Raw genomic sequence first — 23347 nt, 5'->3', positions numbered from 1 at the left:
AGCACATGTAATTACCTACCAGCTGGCCGAGGTTTCCTGGTGGGAGGCAGCCTGGACACCAGCCTGAGCAGAGCAACCAGAGTCAAGGATTCCCGGGCCTGCCGCTAGTGCTGCCATTGATTTTCAGAGTGACCTTGGTCAAAGCTGCCCGGGCTCTGCTTTTGTCTTTATTCGGCTACTATAAATCCTCACCATGGTGATCGGGTTTATTCAAAAGGAACACCATTTGATGCAGCTGCAGTTTGTAAGCTGACAGAGGTGACCCATTCATTCTTCCTTAGTTAAAGTAACAGATAATCTAAACCTGGGAAATTTGGCCTTTTTTTTTCTTTTTCCTGTCTTTTGGGAGGTGGGGGAGAGGGACAGTATAAAGGAAGGCAAAAATAATATATCCTGGCAGGGTTTGTACATTTCCTTATTAATAATTGGTTTTGAAGCATTTCAGAAACACAAAGAGTAAATACTGTTGTTTTTCCCGTATTTGTAAGAGGAAGTTTTTCTGCTCTGGAGTGAGGCTGTGTTAAAATAAAGGTAGTAAGATATGTTCTCAAATTCTCTCTTAGCTGATGAATAGCGCCTAACAACAGGATTTGGGGGTTATTAGAACCATGAGCTTGCTCCAGGAAATGGTTAGTCTTAAGTGTTTCTCAAATTCAAACCAGATTTTGAGCTGTCCTAGAATGGATTGGTTTGGGGGTGGTGAGGTGCAGAGTGTCAGGCTGAGACTCGGGACACCTAGGTCATTACATTCTTTTCTTCGCTCTTTCATCATATTTATGGAGCACCCACTAAGTGCCAGACCCCACACTAGACGCTCCCATCTGAGTCTGCTGCTTTCTAGACGGTGACCTTGGGCAAGTCACCTCGCCCATCTCGGAGGGGGTGACAGCTGCTTCATGGAGTGGGGAACCTCAGTAGGGAGTCACATGTGAATTTAACCAGTTGCACCACTGTTTGCTCTGCTTCTTTTAACCCTTGCCATGTCTCCTGGGCACCTTTCGAGGTGAACAGCTTTTGTTATTTGTCCAGTGTGGGTCCATCTGGGTTCTGAGGTGAAGGCTGTACCACAACAGCATGTGAACTGAAATGCTGGTGCCTCTAACACAGCCCCATAATGACAGCTGGAAGTTGGAGTTCATTTACCAAACACGTATGGACTGCTGATGGCCCGCGAGGCCCTGTGGGGGGCCCAGGGATACCAAGTCAGGGAAGACCCAGCTGCTGCCCAGAGGCCACAGCCTCTGGCAGCCCCCGAGTCACATGGGAGACAGACCCCATGCCGCTGGAGCTGCTGGCCCTTGTTCCTATAAACATCTGTGGCCTTTAAGAAAAGCGTCCCCCGGCTGAAGGGAATTCCAGCCCTTGGTGTCAGGAGATGAGAGGCTCTCCGTCCATCCGTTCACCCATCCGTATGGTGCCAGGTCTTGTTCTGGGCTCAGAGGGGACAGAGTCCCCAGGACTTACATGCTGCTGGGGAGACACGGACCATAAACAATAGTGAACAGATGAGCAAGATGATTTCACAGAGTCTGAGTACTGTAAAGAAAGTAAAACAGAGTGTGGGGTAGAGAGGAATTGAGAAGGGAGGGACACGTTGACGGGGTGTTCAGAGAGCATCTCCAGGCCTCGGAGGAGAAGGGACAGTGTCACACTCCTGCTTGCTGTCCTGGCCCGAGGCTTCTGCAGACAACTGGCAGTGGGGGATCTGGAGCCACATCCATGCCAGCCATTTCCCTCGGTCGTGTCCACATCGACCCCTGAGCTCAGACCTGGGGCCTCCTCCCTTCTCTCTCTCAGAAGGTCACCTGCAGAGGCTGAGCACCTGGGCCTGGCGCACGTCTCTGTGGGCCCTGGAAGGCTCCCCGGCCTCTCACAGAGCCGGGAACTGCTCTCTCCTCTCCCCCTGAGTGCCCTTGTCCCTCCCCGGCTCAGGACAAATCCTGCAGCTCCCCACCGCCTCTCCAGCTGGGCTGGCATAGAAGTGCAGTCGCGGAAAGCCGGCCCCTTCTCCGCCTCCTGCAGACATTAAATCCTCGCTGCCCGCGCTGATGGCAGTGCATTAGTGCCTCCTGGAAGACAGGAAACTGCCCTCTCGCTGATCCCAGGAGAGTCGCTTTGGAGCTCAACTGTCCTTCCCCTGCAGTGTCAGGGACAGGCCACGGAGCCTGCTCCAGGAGCCGAGCTGCCGAGGCAGCCCTGCACTCAGCAGGCTCATACCAAGCACCCACTGTGTGGTTGGCCTACTATGAGTTAGCCTGGGGTGAGGGAGCAGAGAGGTCGAAGTAATTACAGAAAAATCTGGTAAATGCTCTAATATAAGGCAGTAAAGATCTAAGTCAGGGAGAGCTAGAAATGCAAGAGGTACTGTTTTATCTGAATCCTGAAGAAGAAACAGATTTACCAAGTAGAAAAGGTGAAGAGAGGAGAGGAAGGGAGAAAGGGAATTAGAAAAATAAGTCCACACAGAAGGGAGCACATATGCAGAGGCCTCAAGGTGGGAACGTGTGTTGGAGGAAACATAAGGAATTCAAACCAAGAGCGTAGGGTTCAAACCGCACTGCTCTGAGCGCCTCCTATGTGCCAGGCATTGGCTACAGTGCCAAAAGCTTGGTTAAATTCAGCCCATGGAGGGTCTTCTATGCCACGCCAAAGAATTTGGACTATATCCTGCAGGAGGTAGGAGCGGTTGCAGATTGTTAAACAGGGAAGCGACATCAGATTTGTATTTTAGAAAGAGAGGCTGGTGGTGGCACGGAAAATGGGCTGAGGTGAGCAAGGGCAGGGGCCTGGAGTTAAGAAACTGCTGCAGGAATCCAGGTGAGAGATGCTGACGGCAGGACTAAGGGAGAAGCAGGGAGGATGGAGATATGGGGAAGGATGCTAGAGAAACAGCGAAGGGGGACGCAGCAGGACTTGGGGATGAATGTAGGGGGTAAGAGAGTGAGAAGTGTTAGAAATGGCCCTGGTGGGCTGGGGGGTGAGGGTAGGGCCATGCAGAGTGAGTGTTTCATGGGTACAGAGTTCCAGTTTGGGAAAATGAAAAGTCCTGGAGATGAATGGTGGTAATGGTTGCACAATGGTGTGAATGTACTTAATGCCACAGAACTGCACACTTAAAAGTGGTTAAAACGGTAAATTTTATGTTATGTATATTTCACCACAATTTTTTTAAATGGCCCTGGGGTGTTATCCAGTGAAAAGACCACACAGAATAGTGTATAAGGTGTCACCCTTGTGTGGAATATACACATGTATATTTGCGATCCATGCTTAGGCTGTCCCTGGAAGGGTAGATATGAAACTGATAACCAGTTATATCCGAGGAGGGGAATTGGAAAACTGGGTGTATCAGTTTCCTGTGGCTGCTATAACAAAGTACCACAGACCGGATGGCTTACAACAACAGGCATTTATTGACTCACAGCTCTGGAGGCTAAAAGTCCAAAATCAAGGTGTCAGCAGGGGTATCTCCCTCCGAAACCTCAAGGGGAGGATCCTTCCTTTTCTCTTCCAGCTTCTGGTAGCCCCAGGTCTTCCTTGGCTTGTGGCAACATAACTCCAGGCTCTGCCTCCTTCTTCACATGGCCGTCTTCTCTCTGTGTCTCTGTCCAAATTTCCATCTTCCTATAAGGACACCAGTCATACTGGATTAGGACCCACCCTAATGACCTCATCTTAACTTGATTACATCAGCAAAGACCCTATTTCCAAATAAAGTTACATTCACGGGTACCGGGCGGGGGTGGGGGGGTTGGTTTAGGACTTCAACATATCTTTTTAGAGGATAGAATTCAACCCATCACACTAGGGGACAGAGAGGATAGGGAAATTTACTTGATTGTTGGATTTTGTAGTATGTACATGTGATCCTATTCCCCCCACCAAATTCTTATGTTAGAAATTAACTCTGAGGTCTCTATCTTGGGAGAGTGTGTAGCTAGGGATGCTTTTAACAAACACAGGACAAGGACAATATGGGAGAAGTAATAATGGGTTCAGTTTTGAAAATGTTGAGTGCGAGATGCCATCCCAGTTGGTTGTCCATGGAAATAAGCGAGTCTGTGTTGGGCTTCTCCATTGGAGGAAGGTTGCCAGGGAATTAAGTGCTCACCCTATCGTCTAATCAGAGAGGAAGCAGAGCACAGTGGTTAGGAGGGCAGGCCTTGCAGCCTGACTGCCTGGGTTCAGATCCTAGCTCAACTGCTTACTCTCTGTGTGACCTTAGGCAAGTTACTCACCTCTCTGGGCCTCAGCTTCTGTACCTGTAAAGTGGGGACACTAATATGCCCACCTCATAAGGTTGTGGGGATGATTAAGTAGAATAATATATATAAACCATTTAGCACCATGTGCATGTAAACCATGTAGCACACTGTGTCACAGTAAATGCACACTAAATATCAGCTGTTATCTTATTCCTCCTCTCTGGACCAAGAAAGTCAGCCCCTGGTTGCCTAAAACCAGAGCCTCATTTCCTCTGAGAGAGAAGGGAAATGAATATCTTGAAGAGATGTGGTGGCACACCATCGGGGATGTGGTTTGTAGCCCAGGCTAAGGTCTGGCATGTCTTGGCCCTTCTGCCACGGCTGGTGAGTCAGTCCCTGGGGTGCAGGAAGAGAATCAACTGGGGATAACTGGCTTGGGGGCCACTGTCCCCACCCCAGTGACTCTAGAGTTCCCCTGGGCGACTCAAGTTTTATGTTTTCTCTGAAGTGTGAGATTTTGAAGGCCGTCATTGGCTGGAGTACTGAACCATGTCCAGAGCAATCAAATGTCCATCACCAGCTGCATTTGCAACCTGAAATAGGGTCACTAGTGAAAGGAGAGAGCAGAGGGGAAGGAGGACATATGTAGACAGCAGATATGGCCCCTGATTGGCAGGGCCTTGTCCCAAGTGAGCAGAGGATAGGGGTCGTAGAATATTCCAGAAGAAAGGGTCACAGCATAGACTTTATCTCAGACAGTTGGCTTCCTTCTCTCTTTAGGGCTGGGGCAGAAATCAGTTACCTTGATCATAGGGCCTACAACAGAGCCTGGCACATAGTTGGGGCCCAATAAATATTCATTGAATGAATGGGTAATGCAAAGGGCTTTGTGTTGGTGATACTATAAGTGAAGAGACTAAGACTTTTCCTAATTCAGAGGCAAAAAGGCTTCCACATGGAGACATTGTAGGCAGGTGATATTCAGGTGTAGAACTCAGAAGAGAGGTCTTAACTTAAGAAGCCTTTGGGGTAGATGCTGGCATTGAAGCCATGGGTGTGGATGAGATTGCCCAGGGAAGGGACTGGTGAAGAGCGGTCAGCATGAGATGAAGGAAGAGTGGTCCAAGGTCAGAAAAAAGCCCGAAGAAAGTGAGGTAGCAGACGCCAAGGGTACCAAGATGGAGAGGAGCCACCAGAGTCCAAGGCCACATGGCGATGGGGAAGATGCAGACCAAAGGAGGCCGCCAGGCTTGGCCGTGAGCGAACCATCAGCACCCTCTACAGCAGCGGTTTCAACAGCCTGGCGTGGGCAGCAACCAGATTGCAGGCAACAGACAGTTTGCCAACACTCGGAATTTGTTCTGAGCTTCCAAAGTGTTAAGAGCAAAACAGAAGCACATTTGATGCTCACAGCAACACCGAACTGCATCTGAAGTGGCATTTGGGGCTCGCTTCCAAGTCGGGGCTTCCCATCCAGGCTGGCAGTCTGAGGGTATGTAGTTTGCCGTATGGGATTGGCTTCAGGAATTTTTTGTTCTTTTTTTGGCTCACTCTTGAGTCTGTTACATTTCTGCCCAAGGCGCTCATTTACTTATCTGCCAGCAAACCTCCCTAACTTGAGTTTAAAATATTAGTTACACAGGAACATTATCTTCCCTTAGCAATTATTCAGGCAACCAGTACTTACTACAAAGCTGTATACTTGGTAGAGAGTACTTCGTACAAAACCATGACGGGGATGCTTAGGGCAACAATGAAGGAGCGGGTCCCATCCTTCAAAACATTTGTAGTCATCACAACGTTCTGTGTGTATGTGCCATTTTCCAAAGTGAACTCACCTTTCATCTGTTCGTTAAATCACCTTACGAGAGGTTAAGAACCACCAGACTAGATGATCTCCAAAGTCCTTTCTAGGTCTGAAGGTTATTCAGTCTTGTGGTCTGATGTTCAATGTGCAAGTGGTAATGACACTTTTGCCTATGGGGGAAACTGAGGCATGCAAAGGGTGAAGGACATAAATGGGGCTTCAGCTCATGCCCTCTCCTGTATCTTACAAGATGATAGAGGGAACTAATAATGGAGAACCTGTGTGGGCCAGCACTGTCCTGGGGGCTTCTCACACTCTGTTCCATTCAGTTCTCCCCCAGCCCTATGAAGAGGCTGTATTTTCCTCTTCACACCTGAGAAACCCGGGGCTCTGGGGGGTTAGGGAACCTGCCCGTAGTCACATGTAGAACGTGCCCCATCTTGGATTTAAACCAGGGTTGTCTCACTCCAAGGCCCAAGTTCTCTCTATTAAAAAGGTGGCTCCAATCACAGAGTCAACACTGGGAAATGGAAAGTAAGTTTTGAATGAGGCCACGTCTTGAAAGACTCAGCCTCCAGCCTTAGTTCCTCTTAGGAATTTTGAATGAGGCCACGTCTTGAAAGACTCAGCCTCCAGCCTTAGTTCCTCTTAGGAATTCGGATGCACAGCAGCCTCCTATGTCAATCTAGCGTTGTCAACATTGTCCAATGCCAGAGATCCCTGTGAAGACTTAACGTAGACATATCCTACCAAATGGCCAGGCGGTGTATGAAGAGGGCTCAACCTCACCAGTAATCCTGGAAATGCAGTCAAAACCACGCCCGGGTATGCATTTCATACCCCTCAGATCGGCAAAAAATTAAAGTCTGATGCTATCAGATTTGAACAAAGATATAGAATAGTGAGAACTCTTAAATACCACTGTAGGGCACTCTGAATCCACTTTCAAGTAAACTTGAAAACATATAATTCTACTGTCAGGTCTATACCCTAAACTCTCCCATATGGAAATAAAGAGACATGTACAAAGATGTTCATAGATGCAGTGTTTATAATAGCAAAACAAAGAAAAAGAAAAGAAACAAGTTGTCTGTCTACAGGAGAATGGATGAAAAAGTGATCATATGTTCATTCAATGGAATACCAAGTAGCAATGAAAATAAATGAACTAGATCTACATGTTATTGCATAGCTAAATCCCAGAAACAATATTGTGCAAAAAAAAAAAGCAAGTCAAGGCAGGATTTGTGTAGTATGCTAAGATTTACGCAAAGTTTACCAACACGCAAAGCAGTCTGTGTATTATTAAGAATTCATAAAAGTATACTTAAGTACACATAAAAAGTACAAAGCATGCATAGGGATGAGAAATGTCAAATTCAGGAGAATTTGGGAATTGTAACAGTTGAACTTTGCCCTTACACCTCAGGAATTGGTGTGTTTATTTGTGAAAATTGTTGTATAGAAGACAGTCAGTTCTTTCTAGAATTCCTTGGAGGATGGTGTGTATACTTTCATCTTTGAATCTCCAGCACCTAGCACAATAGCCAGCGTATACTTAGTGCTTCCTGTGTACTTCACTGAATTGACATTGAATTTAAAAACCATTTGTGGAATGGATTAACTAGGATGTAGATTCATTAGCTGTAACAGACATGAAGATACCTGTGGTTTGGATAAGATAAGAGTTTAAAATTCTCCCTCATGTAACAATCTAGGCATAAGCAGTCCTGGGCTGTTATGGCAACTCCAGGTCAGAGACCCAGACACCTTCCCTCTTGTTGCTCTGCCCTCCCTTAGGTGATACCTTCCTCTGCATGACCCCACTCACCAGGACTACATCTATCTAGTGGGAAGAGGGAAAGTAGAAGGATGGGGCATGCCTCGGAGATTGCATGTGTCACTTCCTCTCACTTCTTATTGGTCAGCACTTAGTCATGTGGCTATATCTAACTGCAAGGGAACCTGGGAAATGTAGTCTTTATCTCGGCAGCCATGTACCCAGCTGAAAATTCAGGTCCTACAACAATATATGAAGGAAACAAAGGACTCTGGAGGACAACAACCAGTCTCTGCCAAAAAGGGATACATTAAGGTCTTGTCAAAATCAGGGGTGACTCCTTTCTCTAAGGGTAGGCCTTATTTTCACCTCTTTTAAAATAAGCCATGTTGCCAAAGCAAGAGATAGGTAATGCTGCTTCATGATTTTTTACTGAAAATAACATATAACACATTCAGATATGAGCACACTAGTTTCATTCTCCTGGGTGTTTGTAACCCTTTCGAGAGAAATCTTTTTTCACATATTTGAACAAACCCAGAATTTTTATTTGGGGGGGAAGCAAACATAGTGTATTTTGCCACTAACATCTACTTCTAAGGAGGAAAAATGTTCCAAGCCCCTTGATATCTCTCACAAGGCAGAAAAGATTGGCTGGGAGGAGGATGTCACACTTTCTTTACCTTATCTGAGGCAGTTTAATGAGCTGGCTCTTTTCTGTATTTTAGTAGCAGCATTAAACAGCAGGTGGGCACAATTTTTGGACAAAGATTTCTCCTAGGAACTTTGCAGCCATTCATGTTCCATTTGCTGCAATGATATAATTTTTTTTTTCTTAGAAAGTACATGGAGATCTTGGTGTGACTTACTTCAGCACAAAACAGTCTCAATTTATTCATCGTTTTCCTACCCAAAAGAAAAGGAAGAACTCCTGGGCTGGGGGACTTGAAGCCTATGAAAGGGCATTTGGCTTTCTTGGGAAAGTGTGTTGAGGAGGGGATCCGGGGGCTGCTATCCAAGTCAGGCCCGTCATCCTCTGATTTGCCATTTCACGATTCATTTCTGAAGGCACCATTTTATTGTCACACTTACAGAATCCTGGAAATGGGAAGTGCTTGATATATGAGACGATGCAAAAAAATTTTATTACCTGCCAGCAGCGTTTCTCAACCTCAGCACTGTTGACACTTTGGGCTGGATAATTCTTTGTTGTGAGGGCTGTCCTGGGCATTGTAGGATGTTTAGCAGCATCCCCGGCCTCTACCTACCAGACGCCAGTAGCACCTCCCTAGTTGTGCAACCAAAGCTGTCTCCAGACACTGCCAAATGTCCCCTGGGTGACAGAATCACCTCCGGTGAGAATCACTGCCCTACCCGAACCCAAAGGTATCCAGAGAGAGACCTGCTAAATGACCTTAGAGGAAGACACGAATTCTGCTCCCAAATATATCTGTGACCCCTACAAATCAGTTAACCTTTCTCAGGCCTCCAGTTTCCTGATCTTAAGAAGGTAAGGAGTTGAGCTGAGTGCTCTCTTTCAGCACTGATGTTCAGGGGTTCTGCAAGTCAGAAGCTGTTATATTGGACTTGTCTCTAGAATATGACCTGAAGGAAAGCAGGATATGGGGGGCAGGGCGGGGGGATTTGAAGTGAGGGGTACACCATGCATGCAGGCTAGAAAGCGGTCAGGAAATATGTGTATGGAGCAGGCCTTGCTGGCTGGAACAGTGAGAAAGAAGAAGTGGTTGAGAGATGAGGAACTTTCTAGAAGGGCAATTACAAGAGGGCCTTGAATTTGAAGCCCATGGTTGGGAATTTTTATTTCTTTGGCACCCAGCCCAGTACCTGGCATCTAGCAGTGACCCAGGCAGCATTTGAACAGAATCTAAGCAAACCTAGAAGGCCTTTGGTGCCACAGAGAGGCCATCAAGTGAGGTGGTAAGAACAGGGCTCCAGAAACAGCCTGCGTGGTTCAAATCTCAGTTCTCCCACTTGCTGGCTCTGTGAGCTGGGGTGAATTTCTTAGCTGCTCTGCGCTGCACTTTCCTCTTTTGAAAGATGAAGATAAATTTTATAGTGTTAAAATAAGGATTAGATAGGGGGCCGGCCCCATGGCCTAGTGGTTGAGTTCAGCGTGCTCCACTTTGGTGGCCTAGGTTTGGTTCCCGGGCACAGACCTACACCACTCGTCAGCGGCCGTGCTGTGGTGGCGACCCACATACAAAGTAGATGAAGACTGGCACAGATGTTACCTCAAGGCAAATCTTCCTCAAGCAAAAAGAGGAAGATTGGCAACAAATGTTAGCTCAGGGAAAATCTTCCTCAGCAAAAAAAAGACAAAATAAATAAGGATTAGGTAAGATCATATATGTGAATGAGTATATATGTGTATGTGTGTGTATAAATATATAGTTCCTGGCACACAATAAATGCTATATTATTTATGTTATTTATATGTTGTTATTATTTTAAATAATAATATATTTTATATTATTATTATTTTATATTTATATTTTTATATTATTATTTTATAAAATATATATATGTGATATATTATTAATAATAAAATGCTATTATTATTATTTGGGAGGCAATAAAATATTTTGATATGGCAGCACACAGAGTACCTTGCACACTACTTGAAATATAATGGGTGATCAGAATGAATTAATGAAGATTTCTTTTTTTTTCCAAACAGTTTTATTTATTTATTTTTTTGTGTGTGTGTGAGGAAGATCAGCCCTGAGCTAACATCCATGCTAATCCTTCTCTTTTTGCTGAGGAAGACCGGCTCTGAGCTAACTTCTATTGCCAATCCTCCTCCTTTTTTTCCCCAAAGCCCCAGTAGATAGTTGTATGTCATAGTTGCACATCCTTCTAGTTGCTGTACGTGGGATGCGGCCTCAGCATGGCCGGAGAAGCCGTGTGTCGGTGTGCGCCCGGGATCGAAACCCGGACCGCCAGTAGCAGAGCGCGCACACTCAACCGCTAAGCCACCGGGCCGGCCCCTGAAGATTTCTTAAAATAGTAGTTCCTTAATGTCCATCTATGATACTAGACCTTACCACATTTCACCCTTCTCTAGTCCAAAGTCCAAACTCAGAGGCCCCGGGGCCAGGCAGGGAACACAGATGAGTGGACCCAGCTGGATGTAAGACAGCAGGGAGAACTGGGCATGTGTGTGCCCCACATAAAAGTTTTCAAACCCCATGTCGGCAGCATGAGTCTTAGGACTGCGCCGGCCTAGAGTTTGTCCCTGTGCACCTGGGCCCGGTACTCTCCTCCTTCCTGACGTTCTCTTCCAGGCAGACCGCCTGTGCCTTACAGCCAGAACAGAATGTGGCTTTCTTTGTGGCTCTATGAGCCGCACTGGGCTGCTTTTAAAGAAAAGTGTAAACCTACAAATTCTTGGCCTTGTTTCCCCACAGGCTGACCTCATCCAGGTGCCCAGTAAACTGGGAAACTAGAGCTGGGCATAGCAGGATGCGCCCACAGCCCTTATGTGTCTCTCGGGGTCCCCCCAGGCAGCCTGACTGGTGTAACACAGGCATACTCAGGGCAACATTGGCTTGCTTTTGTCCCTGTAGACTCTTGTACACAAAACCCAGAAACCTACTTTCCTAGATACTTTGTGCCTGGACCCGCAGACTCTAGTATTCTTATCTAGAGCCACAGGAATTAGGACATTGGAGAAAGCAGCCAGATCTGGCCCTTTAAATTCCGGTAAAGGCGTGTTTCCATTCTGACTTCTTAGGAGAGTAGCTATAGGGACAGTTATTTTCTTAGTTCCTGTATTGGTTGGATAAATGACAACAGAGTGACTCCAGAGTACAATGGCTTAACTAAGACATTTATTTCTCCTTCATGTAAAAGATCAGCCAGTGTGGGCAGATGGGGCAACTCTGCTCCACAAGATCTTTTGAAGACCCAACTTCCTTCCATCTTGTTGCTCTGCAGTTCCTTTAGAGCAGGGGTCAGCAAACTATAGCCCATGAGTCAGCTTCTTACTTTTTTAAATAAAGTTTTATTGGAACACAGCCACACCTGTTTGTTTACATACTGTCTATGGCTATTCTCAAGCCCCAAGAGCTGACTTGAGTAGTTACAGCAGAGATCATCTAGCCTACAAGCCTAAAATAGTGCCTGTCTCACACGTTAAGAAAAAGTTTACCGACCCTGCCGCAGAGCATTGGGCTCTCCTGCATGGTTAGAGCCAGGACGTTGGCAAGTCTGCTTATCAGCTGGGGAGGGGGAAATAGGGGAAGCCCAGGGCTAGGAGCTTCCTTTTAAGCAAGTGACGTAGAGAGTGGTGTGCTCGTAAGTGTTTAACAACCGTCTGTCCCAAGAGGGCAGCGGGAGCCATGCTTTGTAGTGTTTGCTAGTTTCCGTGGTGTAAATACTCCCACTGTGGTGGATTTCAAGCTAGCAGTGAAATGTCACTGAACACAGAGTGAGGAAGATGTGCACAATCGGCTTTCACACCCAGTGTGAGCTGGCTCCGGCACACTACAGGACACAGAAGTTTCTGCAACACCTCTGCTCGTGTTTTGTTGGTGAGAACTTAGTCACATGGCTATAGCTAGCCACAAGGGGAAATGTGACCTCTAGCTGGACAGCCCTGTGCCCAAGCCAAAACTCAGTGAGGGCAGGCGATTCGGTATTACTACAAGGAAGAAGGGGAGAATGGATGCTGAGGGACAGTTAGCACTCGTTGCCACCGTTTCGTTCCCAGGTGATCCTCTTGGCCACAGTAGTAAGTGTTTGCATGAAATAAGAGCAAAAACAGAGAAGCTAGAATGTTGGGATGGAGGAAGGGAGAAAAGCTATTGCACAGTAAGGAATGGTGCATGAGCACCAGAAAACACATGATAAACTCAGAGAATGTCCGTGCTTGGAAGCACCTAAGAGCTTGACTAGCCCAACACCCCCATTTTACAGATAAAAACTGAGGCTGTCAGAGGAAATGTGATTTATCCAAGGTCACACAGCTAATGAGTGGTACAACCATGACTTAAAACCACTAACCCTATTCCTGCCTTACCAGTTGCTGTCAGAACTGTTCTATAAGGTTCCTACTTCCTGGGTAAGTCTAGACATGGCCTCAGAATCCTCCTTAACACGATACTCCAATCAGCCATACCAATGAATCAGAGTTTGGTGGAGATGAACCCTGTTTTCCATCCCTGGTTTAGGTGTTGTTTCACAGCCAACACAGTGTTATCCTGAGCTCCTGAAGAGGTAGTGGGGGTGTTGACTGCCAATGGGCTGTGTTGGCATAAATCTCAACATCTGTAGTTTTTCCTGCTACCCTTCAGTGAGTTTCTGAGTATCCGGATAAATGAGATCAGCATTGTTGTCTGCTCCTGGAGGTCATGCATCTCTGATGTCCCCGCAGAGAAATATGAAAGGCTGGCAACTTGATCCTCAAGTACTATCCTGAGTTAGTATTGTACTCTCGTTTTTCTCCCCTAGGCACCTTCATTTTTCAATTATGTAGTCACCTGTGTGGCCAAACAGCTTGCTTAATATCCTTCTCCGAGACAGCCTAGGAGGGTGGGGCCCAGGTCTGCTCACTGGCTGCCGGCCCCAGCCCCTGACCTGGGGCCTGGCCTGAGGCTGGCACTCAGTGAACTGTCTGTGGGGATGACTGGGTCATGGCACGTCCCTCAGCCTCCAAGCTTCTCTGGGGCAGAAATCTCACCCTGGTGGCTTCTCTGTGCCCCCGGTGTGTGGCACACAGTAGGCCTGCAATAATGTTGGATTCTGTGGAATAGGGCTGGGACAGAGTGTGGGAACTCACACACAGACCCACGTCTTGCTTAAGCCCTACTTTGAGATGAGACTGTCTGGGCTGACAGGGAGGGAGAAGGAGCCGGGTGGCTTTAGGGCTTCACTCCTCTCAGTCTCTGTTTGCGCATCTATAAGATGGGGATATGGAAACCTGCCTGTCGTGTTCCTGTGAGGGGTTAAGCAAGATGCGAGCGTGGACTCCGGAGTCAGACCACCAGGGTGAATGCCAGCTCTCTCTCCTGCGAGCTGTGTGACCTTGGGCGAGTGGCATAACCTCCGTGCCTCCGGTGTTTCATCTGTAGAATGAAGAGACAGTGCCCAGTCCATGGAGTTATTTTGAGGATGAGAAGAGCTATTACATGTGAAATGTTTAGCACGTGGAAAGCTATCTGTAAATGTCATTATTATTATTATTAGATTAACTATACTGTGTTAGGGAAACCGGAAATCTTTACTATTTCTCCGATTATTGTTAACATCTTTACTCTGTCCCAAGGCAACAAATCTGACCGCTGGCCTTGGGAGCCATCCTGTGAACCACATCATGGGTCCTGGGGCCCCAGGCAGCAGAGGGGGCTGCGTCCTCTCTTAGTCGTCCCCATAGCGGCTAAACACCTCAGCCCACATCCTGCGATGGTGGGCGCGGGCATCTTCCATGTGAGCAGGGCAAAGCCGCCTCTCCCCTCACTCGGCCCCCCAGGCTGACCCCAGGCTGCTGCCTCAGAGAGGGGCCTTGGAAGTTGCTCTGCCCCAGGCTGCCAGCCTGCTGTTGAGACCCAGATGAAGGACAGAAATGTATGGAAGGGGAAGCGAGAAGCCACGGGAGCAACGAGAGGCTGCGGGAGGGCTGCGCTCAGAGGTGCCGGGCTCCAGACCCACTGGGAAGGGCCTTAGGGGCAAGGAAAGACCTTTCCTGGGACTGGAGGGTTGTGTGGTTAGAGGGTGGCGGCAGGAGCACTTCCAGGTGTCCTGATTAAATTCCTGGAAAGAGGACCTGCAATTAACTGTAAGAGTATAGTAATAAGTGTGCATTGCATGTATTGGGCAATTATTGTCACATGCTGTGCTGAGTGGTGGGAAAGTGTTCTCTCTAATCGCCATCTCAGATACAGACAGTAAGTACTGTCATCCCTGTTTCGCAGATGGGGAAACAGGCTTGGAGAGGTGAAGTTCCCTGTCCAAGGTAGCAGGTAGGAAGCCAAGCGGGGATGCGAGCTCGGGTCTCGGGCGCTAGGATCTGCCTGCTCCATGGGGCACAGGCTTTGGTGTCAGACACTCAGACCTGAGCTTCACTTTCTTTGCCAATAGAGTGGGAATAATGATAATAACAACAACAGCTCCTTCAAGGAGAGGACCAATTGAAGTGGTGGGAACTGAGCGCTTAGCACGGTGCCTGGCACATAAAGAGCATGCAGTAAAGGGTGGCTTTTTTATTACTGATGAGGGAGATCATGGTTGTGAGGGCTGTTTGGGCCTTTTCAGGGTACAGATCCCAGAGTCAGACGTGAGGAGGCCCCTTGGAAACCCAGTGATTGCCCGCACGTCACTAAGAACTGGGTTGTACAGAGCGGTTAGTGGGACAGACTCCAGAGCCAGACTGCCTGAGTTCAAATCCTGACTCCTCCTTATTAGCTGTGTGACAATGAGCAAGTTAATTAACCTCTCTGTGCCCCATTTTTCCTTATGTGTAATATAGGTTGATAATAATAATGCCTTCCTCATGGGGTTATTGTGAGAATTAAAGTTAATATTTTTAAAAAGCTTATAATAGGCCTGGTACGTGGTAAGTGCTCTCTAAGTATTTGTTAAATAAGTAAAACGTGTAGAGTAATGTTAATGTCCCCATTTCACACGTGAGAAAAGTAAATGAGATTAAGTAACCTGTGCAGGGTTAGTCGCACAGCATGACCAGTAGTGAGGGCAGAGTCAAGTGATGAGCCCAGGCCGTCTGGCATCCGAGCCCACACCCTTGGGGATGGGCTCCCCTGAGTTACACTGGAGTCAGAGCTCAGGGAACCTGGGAGCTGCCTGTTACCTTCCAGCACCTGTGGGGTCAGGATTGGTCCTGGGGGTGGAGGAGGAAAGAGGGGCTGGGAGCACCATGAGAGGCCCTGCCTTTTCCTGCTTTAGAACTCTTCCAGAAACTTTCATCAAGCGTGACTCCGTTCCCCCTCCTCCCCAGCCTCCGTCATCACTTACAGTTTGCTTGCAAAACCATGCTGGATAGGGAGGGACGGAAGCCTTTCTAGGGGCCAGGGTTTCCCCACTGGGACGAGGACCGCCTTTATTCTGGTGGCATTTGTTAGATATGATGTCTAATTTGAGACCTTAAGAAGCTCTTTTACTATACAGTCGTGTCACTGAACGACAGGGACACGTTCTAAGAAACGCATCGTTAGTCAATTTCATGGTTGTGTGAACATCATAGAGTGTACTTACACACAGCTAGATGGTGTAGCCTACCACACACCTAGGCTGTATGGTACTCATCTTGCAGGACCTGTCGTGCATATGGTCCATCACTGACCGAAACATCGTGATGCAGTGCATGACTATAATGTTCTTTAGTTTCTATGCCTCTATTTGCTTCTTCCAAAGTATATTCTCTCCAAACCATCTGCACCTTGCTCTGTGATTTATAGTAATGCTTATGATATGAGATCGCGAACATTTAATGAGAACCGTGTGCTAAACTCTCTATTCTTCTAAGCACTGTACCTGGATTATCTCATTTAATCTGCACCCAAAATCCTCTGAGAAGGTGTTATTCCTAAACTCATTTTACGGATGAGAAAGCTGAATGACAAGGGGGTTAAGTAAGTTCCCTTAAGATTACACAGCAGCTAAATAGCAGAGTCAGGTCTGCTCGTCTATGCTAACTTTAAAAATTAAAAAATTAATCAATAAATAAAGTGTGGCCTTACCAGCTTACATTTGTCCTGGGAGTGCATCAAGAGATCAGCAGAATGCATCAACATCCTGCCTCGCTCCGCCACCTTCCCAGGGGAGAAGAAGCCACACAATTGCTGGCTGCCCTCAGGCCTGAAGCCCTCCTGGAAAACGTCTTTCTGAAGTCACGTTCCTGAAGCAGCAGAAGACGGTGAGCCAGTCTCTTGGGGCCGGGGCCCTAGAGAAACTGACCGCCTGCGTAGCTGACCTCTTACTTAAATTGATCAGATTTCTTTTGGCATCATTGAAAGCTGATCGAAGGGAAAACCACAAAGTTGATTACTTTCTGGCAAAGCCCCAGGGGACGGCTTAATCGATTTCGCATAAATAAGTCTCGCACTCAGGAGGGCACGCTGTTTGTCCAGGCCAGGGGGACCTGTTGGTCTTCAGTGGCAGATCCTTCAGAGACTTTCCAGAAAGAGGAAATGGAGCTCCGAGTTGTGTTTACAGGAAATAAGTTTTTGGCAGAATTAAATTTTCTAACAAACCAGGTTGAACATAAAGCCATGTTTTCACAGACTTTTATGGAAAATGTTTCTTACTTGCTTTCGTTTGCTTTCCTGCCTTGGCTGGTAAAATTCAGTAACCAGAGCCATCACTAACTTTGTTTGACCGATGGATTCTTGATAAACAGGTGATTCCTGGGACCTGCTCTCAAGAGTGGATGGTGGGTCGTGCGTGGCTCACCTGTGGGTTAATGCCGTATGCTTCAGGCTCTGTGGGGATACAGCAGACGAGATAGAGGTGGTCCTGCCCCCCGGAGGCTGACATTCTCACAGAAAATACAAACTTTTAAAAAAGCAAAAACAATAAATAAAATAGTCACCGACTGTGAAAGATGCTAACAAGGAGACAGATGAAATTGGCCTGGAGATGGGGGGTGGGAGGGGCGGTAAAGACAGGAGAGGGGCATACCCTCCCTTAGAGACACTGCTCAGATAAGCCCTCCTTTGGACATTACGTTCAAGTTCACACTTGAGGGGTGAGAAGGAGCCAGCCCTGCAAAGAGCCAGGGGAAGGGCATGCCGGCGAGACGGAATAGCAGGAGTAAAGTCCTCAGGACAGGAAAGCCCCTGGCCATTGAAGGGACAGAAGGAGAGTTGTTGGCGCAGAGTGTAGGAGGAAGGCAAGCTGGAGAGCAGGGCAGGGCCCCGCGTCTGCAAAGCCCTGTAGGCCATATGTGAGGAGCTGCATTCTATTCTCAGTACGTGGGAAGGCACTGGAAGGGTTTAAGCAGAGGCTAACATGGTCCTACTTACACTTTAAGCTCGCTCTGACCTTGTGTGAGAGACTGGTTTGGATGGAGAGAAGAATGAAAGCAGGAAGACCAGTTAGGCAGCCACTGCCATAATCTAGGCAAGAGGTGCTGGCATTTGGAACCAGGGTATGGGCAGTGGGGGTGGAGAGAGGTGGATTTGGAATTTGGGATTTGGGTGGCCAAATCAACAGCTGACGGAATGGCTATGGGCATGAGAGAACGTTCTGGCCTGAGCACCTGGGTAGACAGTGGTGCCATTTATGGAGATGGGATGACAGGAAGACATGGTTGACGGGTGGGGGGTGGACATGTTATTAAAAGTTCCGTTTTGGATATGCCAAATTTGAGGGTCTGAGAGACATCCAAGAGACGCACTCAAGTAGGCAGTGGTATATGTGGGCACATCAGCACGATACAGAAGTGCCAGGTCCCACAGAGAGGTGGGCAGGCTGGGGTGTCAGATAGCCAGGGTCAAACCCTGGCTCACTGCTTACTGGCTCTGTGACTTGGGCAGTTTCTCCATGGCGAATGGAATGGCGCTCCTGATATCACCTACACGGTGGGCTTGTGGTGATCGTTGTCTGAGTTAATACATGGAAAGAGCTTAGATTTCAGTAGTAAGTATTCACTCAACGTTAGCTTCCTCTAATAACAATTATCATCAGCATCATCTTCGCTACAGTAATTTTCTTGCCATTTGTCTCTTTCTAATTAAAATCAAGGACCTCTGTAGCTGCTAAACACTTCTCCTGATGTTCTCAGAATTACTGGTTTACCAGTCTGGGGGCTCAGTGAACGCGGGGTGGGGTCTGTGTCTTCCTCCTCCCAGCCCCTTTGCTTGGTGCCCGCACACAGTAGGTGCTCAGTGACATTTATCCAGTCGCATGGAATTTAGCTTGACTCTAGAAAAAAATGATTATTTGAGAGAGTCAATCAAGCATCGAGCAGAAGGGACTTAGACACAGACAGGAAAGAGGAAATTGCAAATTCAGTGACAATGACAATTCATAGCATCTTTGCTCCCAAGAAGGAGGCTCTAGATCTCACAAGACAGCCTCTACCAGAATGAGATAGTAGTCCGTTGCAAGAAAGGTTTTCCTGACAATTAGTCAAATCTGATACTTCTCAAGATTTGCACACACACCCCCAATCAAGGCTCCAGACTCTTCAGTACAGCACGTGCAGACCCCACCCTTCCCTCTCTGGAAGCTTCTGTGATGGATACCCCAGGACCTTGCCCTGTTGCTCTAACCCTTCTCTCTCTGTCCTCTCCATTTGGCCTGAAGCTTATTCCTTAACCATTGTTTAGGGAACATTGGTCCCTTTGATGAAGCCTGCTGCTGCACCAAGGGTCTTCCCTCTCCCCCTGCCGATAGGTGCTGTCTACACTTTAGCAGGATCCATGGTCTCTCTTCGTGTTCTTGTTGGATCATGGCAAGCGGCTCTGCCCTTTTCCCGGTTAAAAGTTAAATTTCAATTTTAGATAAACAGTAAATAATGTTTTAGTGTAAGTCTGATTCATGCAGTATGTGCTAAAATGTTTTTATTTGCTAAATCTGGCAACCCCAGCTGTAGGATTCTCAAGTCCAAAGCCCCATGAACTGGGCCTCATGGCAGAGCCCCGTTCTGTGCCCTAGAAGTTCACATCTTGGTTGCTGATGCCGTGGTCTAAAGCTAGGCCCAGCGTCCTTAGTCCTCCCCCACCACCTGGGGAGCCCTCAGGCTTCCCTGGAGAGTCTTTCAACAGTGTCGGGTGGTCTTGGCTCCCCCATCTGCCATGAAAAGATCTTAATCCTGGAGTCCAGGGTCCTGGGCAACTATGGGCCGCTAAGTACCTTTCTTAGTTCCTCCCAGTGCTCTCATACAAAAGGCCCTTGGAGTCCTGGCCTGACACCCAGTCCCTGAAGCCTGTATGCAGAGCAGACCCCGTATCAACACCAAGCTTCTTGCCTCTGGATTCTATCTTCACTGCATCGTCTCCCCCTGGTGGCCAAAAGCAACCCCCTAGTGTCTCCTATCGAGGGCCCTAGCATCTCCTATCTCTGGGCTCCTGTTTCAGGATAGCCTTCTGCCCAAGGCTCCTCTGCCAGCAGAGATGAATGATATCTCAGGAACCCAATTAGATATGTGTCGAGCGCACAGCCACCCCACCTACTTCCCGAGGCTCTCTTTATGAATCACCCCTCAAGCACTCTCCCCCAGATCCTAGCCTTACTGATGAACAGGAGCCTTAGTGCCATAAACTTGCTGGAACAGTAGCCCCTCTCATTTCCTCCAAGGATAAAAAAGAAGGTCGTTCCCTCACACACTTAACCCATCCTTATGCCACAGAGGGTGTTAGTTAGAGGTAGGAGTGGGACCAGGAATTCTCCACACCTGGCTCCTTCCCTCAGTTTCCACCCTGTGAATTAGCAAGAGGAAGGAATATGAAGGGGTCTGGACAGTGCTGACTCCAGCTGACGCAAGTGTGTGGTTCACCATGCTCGGGGCCGGGGCCATAATCTGAGAAATGGGCACCTATAGGTGGAGAAGATGGAATCCACAAGCTCTACTCCACCCTAGCAGCCACCGCCTTCACTCAGCCCCTCGTCACTTCACCTCTGGCGGTGGCTTCTTCTGTCCATTCCGCTAGTTTATCTACCACTGACACGTCTCCACCTCTAGGGTTGGCTCCCCTCAGGCCCACCCTTCTCGAGTCGGCCATCCAACCATATCGCTCTCCTGCCTGCTGAAAAACCCTCGATGGCTTTTAAGGATAAAGTCTAGAGCCTTAAGGATTAGGGAAATGTCCCCTGTAATCTGGCCCCTGCCTACCTCACCACCCTCAGCTCTGGCACTGCCTAGAAGTTTATGCCCCAGAGACACTAAAACCCCAGAGTTACCCTTACACAGCCTGCCATGTCTCATCTCCAGGTTCTTGCTCCCACTGGCCCTGCTCGAAGTCCTTCTGCCCTCTCTTCTCCTGTCTCCTTATTTAAGACACAGCTCAGGGGTCACCTCCCCCTGGAAGCCTTGCTGGATCCCCTAGGGTCCGTTTGGTGCATGTCTCTGATCCCTCAGTCATCGCATTTGCCACATGGAATTATAATGACCAGTGCCTGTGCCCTCTCCCCTTCTGGGCGGTGGGCCCCCAGGGCAGGGGCAATGGCATGTGTCACCGTGTCTTCAGCACCTGGAGCAGAGCTTGTCGCAAACAGCTGCTCAGTGATTTAATGATTGATCAGTTCACCGTGAGGAGGAGGTAACATCCTTGACGAGCAGAGTTTGTATCACCTTCCTGAATCCGTTGACTCTCCTCCTCACCTCTTCCCTACCCACTCTCGCTGCGCCCAGCTGGCTGGGTTACTTTCTGATGGCCCTTGCCGCTATGCTCTCATTTCATCTTGCCCCTTCTCTGCCCTGCTTCTGCTCTGAATGTAGAGAATCCACCCATTCTGTGTTTGTTTAGCTAACGTTTTTCAGCACCTCTGCATGCTGTGCGCTGTCTGGCACGGGGATGCAGAGCCACACTAGACAAGTCCCTGCTCTCATAGGTCCCCAGCCTGCAGGGGAAGTCCGTTGAGGAAAGAGGCAGCATGTGTGCCGTGTTCGGGGGACCGGGGGCACAGTAGGTGCACAGGCCAGCTCTCAGAGACTGCCTTGGCTCACATCCCAGCTCCACGTCTTGCTGGCTGTGTGGCCCTGGGCAGGCCCCTTATCTGTGTCTGTTCCCCATGGTCAAAAGAGGGGTAAAGAAAATACCCGGGTTGTGTGAGGATTAAACCAATTCATTCATGTAAAGTTTAGTAGAGTGCCTAGCCCATAGTAAACATTCAGTAAATACTAGCCATTACTAAGTTCAGTATGCTTTGGGAGCACAGAGACACAAGACAGATCAGCAGCAGTTATAAAAGAGAGTCAGGAGACATCCATATTTTAATTGGACCCTAGGAACAGGCAATTGACATGAAAAGCAAATGCCAGATCTCCTTGGTGCCTCCCAATTCTTATGGGCTTCCAGAACCAGTCCCTGGGGAAGCCACCCACCTGACCATCTCTCCCGTCCTTAGGGCCGACGACTGCTTTTGCGCTTCCCGGAAGCTGGACGCAGTGGCCATCGAAGCCAAGTTTAAGCAGGACCTGGGTTTCCGGATGCTGAACTGTGGGCGGACAGACCTGGTGAAGCAGGCGGTGTCTCTCCTGGGGCCCGATGGGATCAACACCATGAGCGAACAGGTACAGGGTCCCAGTGTCTGAACAGGCACCCCTACCCCCGCCAACCATGTGCACCTCCCCATGGCAGGAAAGAGGGAAAGAGCAGGCACTGGGCAGAGGCTCCCCCTGCTGGTGACTTAGGGTGATTTTTTTTTTTTTTTAAGTTCTAAAAATATCATATAAAAATATCCTTGTTCATCTTTATAGACTTAGCACATGATCATTGCAGCTGAAATGGAAAATAGAGAAAAATAGGCCTATTCCAGAAAGGAAATAATGCCATCACCCAGCTATCATTTATATTTAGTATGTGTCTTTCAAGTTCTTTTTCCAGCATGGTTAAATTTAGTTCTTTGCCTCTCTGTCTGTTACTGTATCACAGAACAAGTCCAGGCAGATTTTCACCAAACTTTCAGGGTATGTTTAAGATACACAAAAGTCATTCTGAGGGAGACCCTAGGAGGCATCTCAGAGATAGGCAGCCATCCCCTAAACCCATGAAATGGGGGTACAGGGAGAGGCTCGTGTGTCTACCAGTCAGGAAGACACCCCGTGTTGGTGAAGATGTCACAGACAGAGAAAATAGACAGCAGCTTTCAATGTGAGCCCCAGATAGAAAGTCACAGGGGACAGACGGAGCTCTTCTCTCACGGGCAGCTCATGTAGCGAGGTCCAGGGAAGGAATAGCAGCTAATAATTTTCTTGAGCAACACCAAGGAGCCCTAATATACACACACGCACTCACATTTATACTATTTTAAAAAAACAAGAATTTATTATATATTGCTTTTTCCAATATTTTCTATTAAAGTTACTTTGCAATATCGTTAAATATTCTTTTTTTTTTTAAAAAAAGTGCTTCTGGGCCGGCCCCGTGGCTTAGCGGTTAAGTGCGCGCACTCCACTGCTGGCGGCCTGGGTTCAGATCCCGGGCGCGCACCGAGGCACCGCTTCTCCAGCCATGCTGAGGCCGCGTCCCACATACAGCAACTAGAAGGATGTGCAGCTGTGACATGCAACTATCTACTGGGGCTTTGGGCGGAAAAAAATAAATAAATAAAAATCTAAAAAAAAAAAAAAAGGTGCTTCTAATGGCTACATAAGATGGTCATATTCTTTATTCAGTTAACCATACCTTGTTGTTGGATTTTTAGGTTGTTTCTCATTACTTCTATCAATATTGCTGAGCTAAATATACTTACACAAGGACAGGTCTTTGTTCAAATCTCTGATTATTGCATTAGGGAAATTCTTAAAAGTGGAAATAGTGGCTGAAGCACATCAGCCTTCCTTAATTAAGGTTCTCAATCTCAAATTGCTTTCCCCAGTTTGTTTCTTGGTACACACCCTCCAACTATATGTGT

The 23347-nt window shown here is 47.8% G+C and overlaps 1 protein-coding gene across 2 annotated transcripts in view; it reads left to right on the top strand.

Moving 5' to 3' along the window:
• ABTB3 (ankyrin repeat and BTB domain containing 3) overlaps positions 1-23347 on the top strand; it is a 305101-nt gene that overhangs the window by 236054 nt on the left and 45700 nt on the right. For both annotated transcript variants that reach the window (XM_058568493.1, XM_058568492.1), the window contains exon 5: positions 21839-22004. In XM_058568493.1, the coding sequence (XP_058424476.1) occupies positions 21839-22004 (166 nt within the window). The remainder of the gene's footprint in view (positions 1-21838; positions 22005-23347) is intronic.

This window comes from Diceros bicornis, chromosome 25 (assembly GCF_020826845.1).
Source record: "Diceros bicornis minor isolate mBicDic1 chromosome 25, mDicBic1.mat.cur, whole genome shotgun sequence".
NCBI lineage: Eukaryota > Metazoa > Chordata > Mammalia > Perissodactyla > Rhinocerotidae > Diceros > Diceros bicornis.
This window is presented reverse-complemented; position numbering and strand designations above follow the sequence as displayed.